The sequence below is a fragment of the Triticum urartu genome, chromosome 7A (genome assembly GCF_056163025.1).
Source record: "Triticum urartu cultivar PI428250 chromosome 7A, HENAU_Tu73, whole genome shotgun sequence".
In the NCBI taxonomy this organism is placed as follows: domain Eukaryota; kingdom Viridiplantae; phylum Streptophyta; class Magnoliopsida; order Poales; family Poaceae; genus Triticum; species Triticum urartu.
The window spans coordinates 708911959-708927635 of NC_141879.1; the positions used below are offsets into that span (position 1 = coordinate 708911959).

The 15677-nt window shown below is 43.1% G+C and overlaps 1 protein-coding gene and 1 pseudogene across 1 annotated transcript; one reads left to right on the plus strand and one right to left on the minus strand.

Annotated features, from left to right (window-relative positions):
* The first annotated feature begins 4199 nt into the window (after positions 1 to 4199).
* LOC147961894 (uncharacterized) lies at positions 4200 to 4813 on the plus strand. Its single transcript, XM_087531645.1, has one exon. The coding sequence runs from the start codon at positions 4337 to 4339 to the stop codon at positions 4706 to 4708; it is 372 nt and encodes a 123-aa protein (XP_087387771.1). The 5' UTR covers positions 4200 to 4336; the 3' UTR covers positions 4709 to 4813.
* Positions 4814 to 13084: 8271 nt separating this feature from the next.
* Positions 13085 to 13961, minus strand: LOC147961895 (uncharacterized; annotated as a pseudogene).
* Positions 13962 to 15677: the final 1716 nt, after the last annotated feature.

The following is a 15677-nucleotide window of genomic DNA, read 5'->3' on the forward strand; positions in this document are numbered from 1 at the left end:
ACCGAGGAATAAAGTCTGATGAATGAAAGACTAACGGGGCAAAAATACTTGAGGAACGTGCTGCACGGTGCGTTATGGCTGACCACAACGTTAACATGTACACTACTCACAACAGACCAATGATGTTTTGAAGTGATTTGATAGAGATGCAAAGAGGGATTGGCTCTTGATATCTTTGTTAGAGCTATCGTAGCCGTAGCAGACTGGGCATGGCATGTGTCAAGAAAAAAATTAAGTAATAAAAATGGACATGTATAGTCAATGTCATCTACTACTCTTTGCCTTGATATTCTATAACTGATGGTCTGAGCACCGATAGATAAGTTAACTGATAGACTGGATCCTATGGTCAAAAGATGAGCAAGCATGGTTAGGTACTTAATAGGAAAGACCTGAAAGATAGATACACAGAAAGAATGTCAGAGAAACACAATAAAAATACCATCAATGAAAGACTGAAAGACCTTTTTCCTAGGAAAAATAAATACAAAATAAGCAGTATATATAATGAAATTGAAGAATAAAATGCTATAGGACTGAACATTGCACAAAAACTAACTTTAGAAAACCTTTAGGGTGTAGCTTCAATGGAGTTAGGACTGAGCAATGCATACTAAATGTACACCGAACATGCAAAAAAAATGATGACCGAATAAACAAGAAGAATGTGGCGCTGCAAAAGTACACTAAAGAATGTGTAAATCTTATAGAACAGAGCAGAAACAATGAAGGATGGAACAACGTACCGAATAAACCATAACCTGATAGTTAGTTAGGTCATAGGAAAACTGAAGTAGAAAGGAATGAAAACCTGAACATGGCAGAGAACTAACTATGACTAAACATTCCCTGAAGTAAGGTTGTAATTGGTTAGTTTTACTCAAACTGAAAAAAAAAATGTAGCTCACAAACTGAAGAATGAACAAACTTATTAGAGCCTAATATCGAACTGACTGAATGAAAGATTGAACACACACCCCTTATCTCTGAGTGATAACCAGAATAGCTAAGATTAAAGAAATACTGGGAATGGCATAGGAAAAAGAAGTACTGGAGAAGAAAAAGAGATTGAAGATTGAGGGCCAAAATATAATAATGAAAGACAAGAAATGGAAAAAGGTACCTAGACTCGGTAATAGGAAAATACCCAACACTGAATAAAGTCTTATTCTGGTCATTTATTTTTTCAGTCAAGAAAGAGAGATAGAAGAATAGATAATGAAGAAAAGTTAAAAAAAAGACTGAATGATGAGAAAAACAATAAAGGATGAACTAAACCGAAGAATTACAACTGAACACGCAGCCCTTATCTCTTAATGATAACAAGCATAGCTAGGACCAAAAATTACTGAGAATGACATAGGGAAAAGACGTACTGAAGAAGAAAGTAGACTGAAGACATCAAATGAGAAACTGATGACAAGATAATTAAAAATTAGAAGACATAAAAAAGGTGACTGAAGATACAGAGTAAACATTGAAGAGAGAGCGAAAACTAAAGGAAGAGAGACTAGAGACTGAGGACAGAGATTAGTGACCGAACAACACTGAGGGACCGAAAAAGGAGAGAAGTTAATATCACTTCTAAACTGACATGAAAAATATGTATATACAGAAGGATGATATAGACTTGGTCAACAAACAGACATAGAAAAGAAGGATGAATACATACAAAGAGAAGAGAGTGAAATAAATAATGTGAATGAGAACGACATGCGTAGAAGTGTAGAACTTAATATGCCTAAACAATAAAGAACACTTGAAACGAAAAATAACTCGCCGCAACAGCTCACCTGCAGCTCTGAAGATTTTACTTGCATAGAGCAGTATACCAAGATTTTGAAGTATTAGAATGCCAGTTCCTAACTACATGCCCATATGTAGCATAATTATTGTTTACAAAATGTAGTAATTCTCGTACAGTATTGACCAAAAAGATGAAAGTGGGTACAGAAATTACTATTGGTGGAGTTCTATACTTCTTTGGATTTAGCTTTTGAAAATTGACAGTGGTCTTTTTGTCTGCTGATGCTACTGCTCTGCACAACATCAATCAAAAGTTCACTAGTAAAGTTGATGATGTTACTTCAAGAAGAATGACCTACAGATCGGTCCAATGTTACACAAAAATATACCAGCCTGATAAATAGTCCAGAACGATTTCCATCTCAATAAGGGGAAAACGAGTGCACGTTCTTCCATTTATATAGTTTACTACTGTCTAAATGTCAGTCTCGAATCCCCTCAAAACATGCGGAGAAGCCTCAAAATCATCCATCAAGTTCATCTTTACCGGGAGACAGACATGTCATATACAGATTTCAGAGTGCTATTTCACATGCTGAACTTGAGCATATATGCACCAGCTATCTTGGAGGTTTTGGTATGAAGGATAGACCATAAATCAACGATGTAAAAGGCAAGGTTCCCAAAAAGAATGGATGCCAGAGATTGTATCAGAATGGTTGTCAGAAATTAACTGAAAACTCTCATGAAACCCCCGAAAACCGGGTCAGTTTTTTTGGGGGGAAACCTGACAACCCACCGCACAGAAACCCCGCAAACAAAAACAGAAGACGCAAGAAAGCTTGCTCTGAGATGCGTGCCACCAAATCCAACGTACAAATTTTTGATTGTGCACCGATTGAAAAGCGTTGTTATTTAGGAGAACTGTTATGGTAAGCTTATACATGCCTCTACCTGGCTATTGATCCAACGTGCACTGTGCAAGTTATGGCGCTAAACACATAAAAGTTGAGTGTTTACTGTTACAAAATTTCAAATTCAGTTGTGATCAATATTACCAATGGGGCACAAATGCTGTATATACAGTATAGCCCCCACTGTAATCTGTCCCAGCTTAACTTGTTTTTTAAACTACTGAATGTGTATAATCTGAGCTGGAAGTTCTTTTGCATCGCCTGACTAACTCCTGCCTTGTGTTGCACAGAGTCGATGGATCAGAGTCATTGTCAGATGGACACCCTCGTGGTCAGAACTCGAAGGGGTTGCGACCTTGGCTGCACGGACTTTGGCATGTGCGGATGTGGCCGCCTTGCCTACAAGCAGGCGATTTTAATCTACAGTTAGCTGCCTCATGTGCATGTAGACTATGTTGTTGTTCTTCCTCTCATGTTGTAGTTGTATGGATCCAGGATTCAGTTGGTGTAACACGGATCGTGTGGGTGTGGCTGTTCCCGGCTGAAATTAAGAACGTGACGCTGGAATTTAAACAGTTTGTGATACGGTGTTTGTAAGATGGTACAGTTTTGAGAAGTTTGTTTTGGTTATGACAGTGAGAGGATTGTTGACACTCGTGTGACAGGGCTCCGCAAGGGCCTACCTGATTAGCGGGCCTTATCCGTGTTGTGTCTTTGCCAATGGTAGGTATGCAGGAGGATTATTATACATCAGTGCATGGAGCCGTTGGTGAGGAACGGAAAAAGCCTAAGTTAACTAATCTGCGTGATTAGATATGCAGCAAGTAGGAATTAAAGAAAGATTTAGCATGTGAGGTCGATGGATGGATTGATTGATTGATACCATTCCTCTCGCTTGTGGTTTTGCCGTGGACCGCTCGTTGATTTTTATTGTCTTTGTATGTACTAGTAGATTATCTGTCAAGCAGTAGTAGGCTTTGTTGATGGAAAGGAATCGATCCTTATCCCAGCCGGCAGATAGATAGATAGATCATGGGCAACTGGGCATACCACTACTACTCTACTAGCACTCGCGAGCCTCTGAAAAACAAGGCATCGCCGAGCTTAGCTTTTTGAAAAATTGCTCAGGCTTTGCAAGAGCATGGAGTGATTGATTAAATGGGCATTGCACTATCAGTGGTGGACTGATCAGATCAGCACAGGCTAGCTGGAAAATGGAGGAACGTCTGGTGCGTGTTGTCGCGTCTGCAGGTGCAGGGCAGGCTGCGTTGAGAGCAGGAGCAGGGAAGGGAAACCAACCCAACGGCGCTTTCAGTTGCACGGAGGTAGCAAGGATATTTTTCTGCTCTCGCGACGCGCACGTTTTGACCGAGCCGAGTCGCCGTCGTCGTCGCGGGAATGGAAAGCAGACAGACGTGGATCGTCGTCTCGATCATTTCCTTTGCTTCCCCGCGTCCCCGTCGGCGTGCGCGTCTCTCGCCGTCGCCCTGTCACTGTCCTTATCCGTCCTTCTACCTTCCCCCTATTTAGTCCCCGCCTTCCTTCCTTCTCCATCCATCCAGCCATTGCCAATCCCCACCTCCAGTTCCTCACTCACACAGGAGACAGGACAACTCTTCTCCCCACAACTCCACCTCCTACCAGCTCAAAGCACACTGTCAACGCAGGCAGCCTCCATGGACGCCGTGGAGTCCTCGTCACTGTACTCGCCGCCCTCGCTGCGCCACAAGCTGCGCACCACCGTGTGTGGCTGCTTCGGCTCGCCGTCGTCACCGGGCAGCAGCGGGGAGAGGCCGCACACCGGCGGCGGCAGGAGCAGGTGGAGGAGGCGCGTGGCGGGCGCGGGGGAGTTCAGGTATGACCCGCTCAGCTACGCGCTCAACTTTGACGACGGCAGCAGCGACGACGGCGACGCCGACGCGGAGGACGCCGCCTTCCGGCACCGGAACTTCAGCTCGCGCCTGCCGCCCTCGCCGGTGCCGGCCTCCCGAGCCGTCGCACTAGTAGCCTCTGTCCCTCTGAGCGAGACTGAATCACTACATCTGTAAAAGCAGTTTATTTATACGGCCGGGGAAACGTACGTACCGAGGAGTAGCAGTAGCATCATGTAGTTATTATACATGTAAGAATCAATCAGTTCATTTTTAATGTTCCATCCATTCTCAATGCAAGGCAACAGATTTCTCAACAACAACAAAAATGCAAGTCAACAGATTCTATGCGGTACTGCTAAAAATTAGTCGACTGAGTCTCAGTCGACTCGTAGATCATTAGATCTACTACTGCTTTTAGATACGTGCAAACTGCTTTTAATTGTAAATTGGCCCGTGTAGATGGACGGACTAGTGGGCTGCTTTCGTGTCTTGTTTTTCTTGTCATTTTTGGGTGGGCTAGGCAGGAGAGTGGCGGGCCTTGAACGGTGTCTTTTTTTTTTTGCCTGCAAAGTTTACAAAGTCTAAGAATGAAAAAGAAAAGAATTCGTACACTGCAGTAGCATCTTTTGTGAGTTTTTCTCCTTTTTCTTTTTTCTAGGAACCGTGTGCGTATGGGTGGTTGTTGTTGATAGAAAATATCCCTAAATGTATAGTTTTTTATGTAGTTTTTCTAGTGCAGCATCCATTTTTTAGAACCAGAATTTCCTTTTTTCAGATGTGTGTACACGCACGCATTTTTGTATAGAACAAGCATCCATGTCTCCTTTTCTAGGTTTTTTAGCTTTGGCTTTGTGTTAAGTATGCCAGTCTAAAAGAAGTATAGATGGAAATATCTAATCCAAAAAAAATCTATTTTATGTGAATTTGTTATTCTTAGTCGACAAAGAATTAGCCAAGTCTTAGTCGATTCGGTAGCAATGGGACCTCTATTGTAAGTGTTGCCCCAGAATGCAACTCCATGTCTTCAAAGTGACCAAGAATTGGTAATTTTTTTGTTTGTTTTATTTTTTCTCTCATATCCAATAAGTTTGCTTCCATTTTTTTTGGTGATGGGCTGTTTTAGGGTGTGTCTGGCCTGCTCCTTCGTTCTTCTTTATTTTATGCGTGGGCAGGGATGTGTGATAGTCTGGCCTTTTTTGGATTTATTTATGTGTTTTTTATTTTATTTTCTTGCCTCTTATTTATCTTTTCATAAGTGATTTTTAACAAAAAAAATATCGGCGTTCTCGTGACATTGATTTTATTTTGCATTTGTATTTTCACCATTTTTCTTGTTTCATTTTTATTTTATTTTATTCATTTATCTACTTTATAAAAAAATCCATGTTTCTTATTTATTTATTTATATTTTGTCTTCTTAGTGCATTTAAAATCATTTTCTTGTATGCTCACTATTAGGCGCAATTGTAAGTGTCGTCATTGAATGTAATTTATTAGTCTTTTGTCGAGAGAAGGGCAATTGCATGTCTGTTCCTAGGCATCCAACTGCAAGTGTCGTCCCCTACTGCAATTGCACGCCCACACACCCTACTGCAACTAACATTTTATTTTCTAAGTGCGGTGGGAGAGGCAGGGGGAGTTGCATGTGTGATACCAGGCTTGCAACTTCAACCGTCGCCTTCGAATGCAACTGCATGTCCCCCTTCCGACTGCAACTGGCCTTGTGTTTTTTGTCAGAGAAGGGGGGGATTGCATATCCAAAAGTAGTCTTGCAATTACAAGTGTCACCCTCGGTTGGAACTGCATGCCTGCACACCCGACTGCAATTGCATGCCCACAAACTCCATGGCAACCGACATTTTTTGATTTGTTAGTGGGCGGCGAGAGAGTGGGAAGTTGCATGTCCGATACTAGGCTTGCAACTCCAAGTCTCGGCCTCGACTGGAACTGCATGTACCCTATCGACTGCAACTGGCCTTGTGTTTTTGATGGAGAGGGGATGAATTGCATGTCCCACAATACGCTTGCAACTACAATTGCATGTACGATAGTAGTATTGCAACCGCAAGTGTCGTCTTCCACTGCAATTGCATGCCTATACACCCGGCTGCAACTGAATTTTTTTTCTTTGCAATTGCATGCCTACACACCCGGCTGCAACTGAACTTTTTTGGTAAGTGAGCGGCACGAGATGGGGAAGTTGTGTGTCCGACGATAGGCTTGCAACTACAAGTGTTGCCCTTGCCTGCAACTGCATGCCTACACACTCGACTGCTACTGGCCTTTTTTGGTTTTGTAAGGGAGCAACATGGAGGGGGAGTTGCATATATATCCAATACTAGGCTTGCAACTGCAATTGTCGCCCTTGACTGCAACCATATGCCTACACACCCAATGCAACTGACATTTTTTGTTTTGTAAGTGGGCGCCGGGAGAGGTGGTCGTTGCATGTCTGACACTAGGCTTTGCAAATGCAAGTGTCGCCACCTAATGCAAGTACATGTCCACACATCGCTACTACAATTAACCTTTGTCTTGTAAGAGTGGCGGGAGAGGTGGGTGGGGTGGAGTTGCATGTCGAATACTAGCCATGCAACTGCAAGTGTCGCCTCCGAATGCAACTGTGTGTCTCCCTCCCAACTGCAACTGGTCTTATGTTTTTGTTAAAGGGCGGCAGGAGAGGGGGTGGGGGAACTTGCATGTCCAGTACTAGACACGCAACTGCAACAGTCACCCCCCCCCGGCCCGACTGCAATTGCATGTCTTCCAACATGGTTGCAACTGAAAAAAATCATGTTGGGGGCAGGGACGGGGGGTGGGGGGAGTTGCATGTCTGACACTAGGCTCGCAACTGCAAGTGTCGCCCTTGACTGCAATTGCATGTCCGCTAGTAGGCTTGCAACTTCAAGTCTCGCCCCCGGCTTCAACTGACTTTTTTGCAACTACACACCCGGCTTGGGCGGCCTGCTAAGCAGGTTATTATTGACCTTTTCTTTTTCTACTATTTTTCTTTTTTTACCCTTGTGTTTTGAATTTTTATTCTTTTTTTATTATCATTTTTTGAGAAAAACAATGCAACCCACTTTGGAAGCACACTTGCATGACCTCCATTTGTATGCAACATAAAGATTTTTTTTGTGGATAGCAACGTATAAAGATTGATTTGTGAAAAACGGTGCCACACTATCTAGTTTGTCTTGTTTCCATTTTGTTTCTTTGTTACATTTAAAAATTGATTTTTGTTCTAATATACAAAATGTTTTTTAAACAAATTATAAAAAAATAAAAATAAAAGGAGAAGCAAGATGACGCACAAAGAGAAGGACTGGGCGATGTGATGGACTAGTGACATAAAAATGTATTTTTATTTACTTCTCTTGTTGAACACTTTTTTGTGGTGTCAAGAACAAACAAAGACAAAAGACAAAGAAACAAACAACCCAGCCCAAATAATAAGTAAACAAAAAAACCAATGGAGAAACAAAAATGGCCCAGCTAAGAATAAAACCCAGCAGCTGTCGATTAAACAAACGGGCCTAATCTGTCTTAGGTGACATCAACCGACTTAGACTTCGAGACCTAGATAGACCCACATGTATGTGTACATGGAGATGACGAATTCGTTTGGTCGGGAATTTATTTTGGATGATGAACTGTGAACAAAGTTTAACTCTGTGATGATGAACCAACCACGCACATGTGGAATCATCTCCGGTCGGCCATCGCCATCCACCGTGTGAGCTGCGCGTATCCAACGATGTACAGTATCTGGGTAAAAGGGTGCTGCAAAGGATTAGCGAGTAGAGAACAGTTAGAAATATCGAACCAACCCCACACACACCAGACGAATCTGAAGAGGAGAGCCAACTCCACTGAACCATCTTCCTCTGCACTTCCTTTTCTTTCAGAAAAACAGGGGTGAACCGCGGTTGCATTCAAATGAGACTATACGACCGGCCTCGGCCTTCATCCCTGTTTCGTATTCACCCCAAGTTGAGTTCGGTCGGGCGCTGAACATGCACGGTACCATCTCCTCTGTTTCGTAGAAACCACCCTTCCACGGGATTACACTGTCATTTTTTTCCTTTCTTTCTTGAAAAATCCAAAGATTCCACTGTTCGGTCTCCAACTGCGAACAAGAAAGCATTCAAACAAAGGAAATGGGCTGGTGGCCTAGCCCAAGAGGGCCGTTTGTCCACCAGCCCAGCTTGTAGGCCGCGAATGGGACCTAGGTAGCCGTAGAGAGGAAAACTTGCAGAGAAGAAAGGCCATTTGGTTGGCTTGTAATCTTAGAACAAGGGTGAGGGAGGTTGGGTGGAATTCCTCTGAAATGCAAACCCTATCTTGAATTCAATGCACAATGGCTATGATCCCTTAGCTTAACTAGTAGTGCTAACAATCTGGTATTCAGAGACGCGTCTTGGCACTGCCAGGCAACAACCACTACACCCGCCACAAGGTTTGCCAGCAACGAGGGCTGATTGAGGAGTTGATAATCATAGACTTATAATCCCGTAGGATCTACTTAACAGATCATAAGCCAGGCATTAGATCACCTAATAGCACAGATCAGGGAGGGGTTGAGTTCTTACCACCAATGGAAGCAGCCATTGGTGTCGACGGTGCGAAGTCCCGTGCCTGCTCGATGCAGGCTTGATGCAGGCTCGGTGAAGATGCTCGCTGCAGGTAGCGGCGTCCCTTGGGGCGCCACCGGCACTGCCCTGGGACAGGGGCAGAGCTTGGAGATGATCTTCCCGTCGTGCAACGCTCCCCTAGATCGGTTAGGGTTTAGGGATGTGGGGAGCAGGAGTAAACCGTACGAGAACTAGTCTGACGTAGGTGCCGGCTGCTCCCCCATCTTTTTATGTGCGCTGGCGACAGGGGACCAAAACCACTTGTTGGTTAGGGTGCCCCCGATCAAGGCGCGTAAGTTGGGGTCGAGGGGAACGTACGTTGGTTCGTTACCCCTTCCCTTACGTTAACTTATCCTCTGTTTTTCTTTTCTTTTCTTTTCAGCCCGTTGGGCCTTAGATCAATACCAACATTCTCCCCCTTGATCGTTAGGCTCAATAACTTTTGTCCATTCTCCATAGGAATAATATACCAGAGTAAGGTGTTACAACAGCCGATGAAAAGCCATTGAACCTCAATATTCATAGCACACATCCTATTTCGAAAAGGAAACATTTTACTTATTGGGAGTGGTTTATATTAGCGGTCCCATAATTCCAGAATCAAGAGGCTTCCAATAATCCCATGCCGGCTACATGCTCACGAAATATATTGGGTGGTAAGCCTTTAGTAAGCGAATCTGCAAGCATACGTGTCGTACTGATATGCTTAACATTAATAGTTTGATCCTGGATTCTATGTTGAATAACATGGTACTTTAGGTCAATGTGCCTGGCAGCAGCACTTGACTTGTTGTTATTCGCATAGAAAACTGCGGGTTCATTATCGCAGTACAATGTCAGTGGTTTGGAAATGCTGTCAACCACTTTAAGTCCGGGAAGGAAATTCTTTAGGAATACAGCCTGCCCGGTGGCCTCAAAACATGCTAGATATTCTGCCATCATCGTAGATGAGGCAACTATCTTTTGCTTGGAGCTTTTCCACGATATGGCTCCTCCAGCGAGTGTGAATATATAACCTGACGTGGATTTCATACTATCCACACACCCGGCAAGATCAGAGTCTGAATAACCAATAACTTCCAGGTTATCAGACTTTTTATATGTAAGCATGAAAATTTTAGTACCTTGCATATAACGCAAGACTTTCTTTGCGGCCTTCCAGTGGTCCGGTCCTGGATTAGATTGAAATCTGCCAAGCATCCCGGTTACAAAAGCTAAGTCAGGGCATGTACATACTTGAGCATACATGATGCTTCCGACAGCTGAAGCATAAGGAACCGACTTCATCTGATCAGTTTCATTTTGGTTCCTCGGACATTGGAATGTCCCAAACTTATCGCCCTTAACTATGGGGGCAGGTGAGGAAGAGCACTTATGCATATTGAATTTCTTTAGTACTCTCTCAAAGTATGCCTTTTGCGATAGTCCTAATGTTCCTTTGGACCTATCTCGATGAATCTCGATGCCAAGGACATACGAGGCTTCACCGAGATCCTTCATGTCAAATTTTGAGGACAGAAATCTCTTGGTCTCATGCAGCATATCTTTATCACTGCAAGCCAATAGAATATCATCCACATATAGGACTAAAAATGTGAACCTACTGCCTTTAAATTTAACATATATGCAGTTATCCACTTCATTCTCTTTAAAACCAAAAGTTCTAATAATCTTGTCGAACTTTGGGTACCACTGCCTTGAAGCTTGTCTCAAGCCATATATGGATTTCTTTAAACGACATGCCATGTGTTCTTTTCCTTCCACGACAAAACCTTCAGGTTGAGTCATGTAAACTTCTTATTTTAAGTCACCATTCAAAAATGATGTCTTGACATCCATTTGATGCAGCTCCAAATCATAATGAGCTACAAGTGCCATGACAATTCTGAAAGAATCTTTGGATGACACAGGCGAGAAGGTCTCCTTATAATCGATTCCTTCTCTCTGTGTAAAACCTTTTGCTACAAGTCTCACTTTGAACCTTTCGACGTTCCCTTTGGAATCATATTTGGTTTTGTAGACCCACTTGCAGCCTACCCTTTTGGCTCCATCAGGAACTTCTACTAATTCCCAAACATCATTCGAGCTCATAGATTTCAATTCGTCTTCCATGGCTACCAACCATTTGGACGAGTCTTCACTTTTAGTGGCTTCTTTATATGAGGTCGGATCTTGTGCCTTCCCTATGTCATTCTCATCCTCACACATGAAAGTGACATAATCGCTAGAGATGGCCTTTTTCTTTTCCCGTTGTGATCTTCTCGTAGGCTCATTAGTATGTGCATTTTCTCTTGCCCGAGAAGGTTGAGGATTAACATTGGGTTGAGGATCATCATTTGGCTGAGGATCCTCATCATGCTGAGGATCTTCATTATGCTGAGGCTCCTCATCAGATTGAGGATCCACTTCAGGTTCGGGATCACCAGTAGGTGTCTCATGCATATTAGGCATAGGGATAAAGTTCTATTGGATAGTCGGGGATGGAACGTACACCCGCTTCTCCTCAAGATCAATCGCCCTAACCTCAGTGACTTCATTATCCTCAAAAAACACCGCTTGCCTGGTTTCCACAAACTTGGTGGTATGACCTAGGCAATAAAAGCGATATCCTTTTCCTCTATGAGGGTACCCAATGAAAAAACAGCTGACTGTCTTTGGGTCCAATTTCTTAATATGTGGATTGAATACTTTAGCTTCAGCCGGGCAGCCCCACACTCGCAAGTAATTCAAGCTCGGTTTCTTTCCCGCCCACATCTCGTAAGGTGTGCTCGGTGCTGACTTAGTTGGAGCAAGATTTAGGATGTGTGCAGGTGTTTTCAATGCCTCCATCCAAAGGCTTACTGGTAAGTTCGCATGACTAAGCATGCTACGTACCATATCCATAAGAGTGCGATTGCGACGCTCAGCTACGCCATTTTGCTGAGGTTCACCAGGCATTGAATATTGGGCAATTATTCCATTTTCAGCAAGATATTTTGCGAACGGTCCTGGAATTTGCCCATAAGGAGCATGCCTGCCATAATATTCTCCCCCGCGATCAGACCGTACTACTTTGATCTTTAGGTTGAGTTGATTTTCAACCTCGGCTTTATAAATCTTAAATTTTTCCAAAGCTTCGGATCGATCACGTATGGGGTAAATGTAGCCATAGCGAGAGAAATCGTCTGTGAAGGTAATGAAGGAATCAAAACCATCCATAGACTTTACGTTAAAAGGTCCGCATATGTCAGTACGAATAAGTTCAAGGACCGATGTGGCTCTTACTGCTCCTTTCTTAATTGTTTTCACATATTTTCCCTTAATACAGTCAATACAATTGCCCGCATCAGAGAAATCTAGCAGATGAAGTATTTCTTCTTTAATCAATCGTTCCATTCTCCCCCTCGAAATGTGGCCCAAGCGACGATGCCACAATTTCGAAGAAGGATTGATACTTCTCCCATTCTTTTTATGATTGCATTCATTCATATTCATCTCGCAGAGATTCACACACATAGGATAACCGGGAAGATTTAACATATAAAGTTTGCCTCGTCGGACGGCGAGACCAACATCCTTATTACAATACTTTAAAAAACATTGTTTCTCCCCGAAGGTACAATGAAATCCAAAATCATCTAAACATGAAACTGACATCAAATTCCTACTCAAAGTAGGCACATAAAGAACGTCCTTGAGCTGAAGTAGGAAGCCAGTGTGCAACTTCAAGGTGAGGGAGCCCACGGCTTCAACTTCAGCCTCCTTCCCATTCGCGACATTAAGTCTTCTTGTACCCCTTGGGGTGTGGCTTATATGGAATCCTGCAAAGAATTCGCGACATGAACCGTCGCACCTGAGTCAATCCACCATGTAGATTCAGAAAAATCAACATATAGAGATTCATCTACAAGAGTGATCTCATCCTTACCCTTTTTGTTCAGCCACTTAAGAAAACCTGGACAGTCTGCCTTGAAATGATTTGGCTGCTTGCAAAAATTGCAAAGTCTTTCTCCAGCAGCATTTGTAAGATTAACTGAAGTAGCCGCTGAAGGTGCGGGACGTGAACAACTTGCCTCGTTGCATTGCTTAGGCTTTGGAGGATTCTTTTTGGAATAGTGCTTTTTGTTGGGCACATTATTGTTATGAGTATGGTTCTCATGCTTCCTCTTTGCAGAGTTAACATGGAGAGCTTGATCTTTCTGCTCACTCTTCATTCTCTCTTCCTCTTGAACGCAATGTGCAATGAGTTTAGATGGTTTCCATTTGGTTTCAAGAGAGTTATAGTTTATCTTGAATGGGTTGAATTGTGAGGGTAGTGACCTAAAAACTAGGAGCACAAGAAGCTCTTCGTTCAAGTCACACTTCATGGTTTTAAGCTTTGCCGCGGCATTGCTCATACTTAAGATGTGCTCCCTCACATTTCCATGCCCGTCATATTTTGCAAGCAGCTTGTGCAAAAGCTCATCTGCATACACTTTCTCCGAGCCCTTAAATTGTTCTTCCACCGATTTCAAATATTCGACGGCACCTTCATTGGCAGGAATAGCCCCTTTAATCTCAGTCGAGATGGAGAAGTTCATAATTAAGAGCGCCATTCTGTTTGACCTCTCCCACTTCTCAACTTTAGCATCATAGTCTTTCTTAAGCTCAGCATACCCAGTGGCACCCTTTGCAGGTTCCACTGGTTTACTTTCCCTCAGTGTGAGGTCAACCTCATGCCATCCGAGGTGCAAAAGCAACGAGTCCTTCCATGATTGGAAGTTATTCCCAGTAAGTGGCTCGATCTCGAGGCCACGAGAACCGGAAGCTGTCATGATTTCAAAATATCATAAGTAAAGGAAAAGAACATCATAATTGAATTAAATTGAATAAAAAATTAACCTACGTTGGTTTGATCAATTTTTAAGCAAAAATTAACTCCAAATTATATCACCGTTGGGCAGAAAATAATAAGGAATTAACAGAGTGATTCAAAAATGCAAAACAGCGTTGGTCCGTATTACAAAAATGATCACATTAATCTCATGTGTAATATCAATTTTCCAACATTAATAATTCATCATTCATTGATGTTACCATGAGATGAACATAAATATGCCATAAAATGACACAAACATTAATCCATAAAAGTTTTCTAAATAAAATTTCTCGTTGGTTCCATTTCATTCAGAAAACTAAAACGTAATTTTCAGCATCATTTTTCTGGCAATTTTTTTTATTTATAACAATGCAGAACATTTTGACGATAATCATAATACGTGAAATGCACTGAATAAACTGGAAAAATTGCACAGAACTTTAATTTTAGCCCAAGACCCACGGCAGCTCTTTAAATTCTAGCCCAGCAAACAAACAAAAAACATTAAAAAAAACACCTTTTCTGTGGGCTAAGACAACTTGGGCCGAAGCCCAGCCGCGAAAACGGCCCGTATAATGCCCGAAGGCCTGCCCTGAGCCACCCGTCGCTCTCAGCCATCCGATCGGGCCTATGGCCGCGATCGTCCCGCATGGAGCAAAACGAGCGAGGGTCAAACCCTATCCCTATTTCCTCCTGACTCCTCCCGATCCAGTCGCTCACTCCAGAGGAGTGGCGGCCGCGCGGCGGCTCCACGCCGGCCCATGTCATTCTCATCCTCACACATGAAATTGACATAATCGCTAGAGATGGCCTTTTTCTTTTCCCGTTGTGATCTTCTCGTAGGCTCATTAGTATGTGCATTTTCTCTTGCCCGAGAAGGTTGAGGATTAACATTGGGTTGAGGATCATCATTTGGCTGAGGATCCTCATCATGCTGAGGATCTTCATTATGCTGAGGCTCCTCATCAGATTGAGGATCCACTTCAGGTTCGGGATCACCAGTAGGTGTCTCATGCATATTAGGCATAGGGATAAAGTTTTGTTGGATAGTCGGGGATGGAACGTACACCCGCTTCTCCTCAAGATCAATCGCCCTAACCTCAGTGACTTCATTATCCTCAAAAAACACCGCTTGCCTGGTTTCCACAAACTTGGTGGTATGACCTGGGCAATAAAAGCGATATCCTTTTCCTCTATGAGGGTACCCAATGAAAAAACAGCTGACTGTCTTTGGGTCCAATTTCTTAATATGTGGATTGAATACTTTAGCTTCAGCCAGGCAGCCCCACACTCGCAAGTAATTCAAGCTCGGTTTCTTTCCCGCCCACATCTCGTAAGGTGTGCTCGGTGCTGACTTAGTTGGAGCAAGATTTAGGATGTGTGCAGGTGTTTTCAATGCCTCCATCCAAAGGCTTACTGGTAAGTTCGCATGACTAAGCATGCTACGTACCATATCCATAAGAGTGCGATTGCGACGCTCAGCTACGCCATTTTGCTGAGGTTCACCAGGCATTGAATATTGGGCAATTATTCCATTTTCAGCAAGATATTTTGCGAACGGTCCTGGAATTTGCCCATAAGGAGCATGCCTGCCATAATATTCTCCCCCGCGATCAGACCGTACTACTTTGATCTTTAGGTTGAGTTGATTTTCAACCTCGGCTTTATAAAT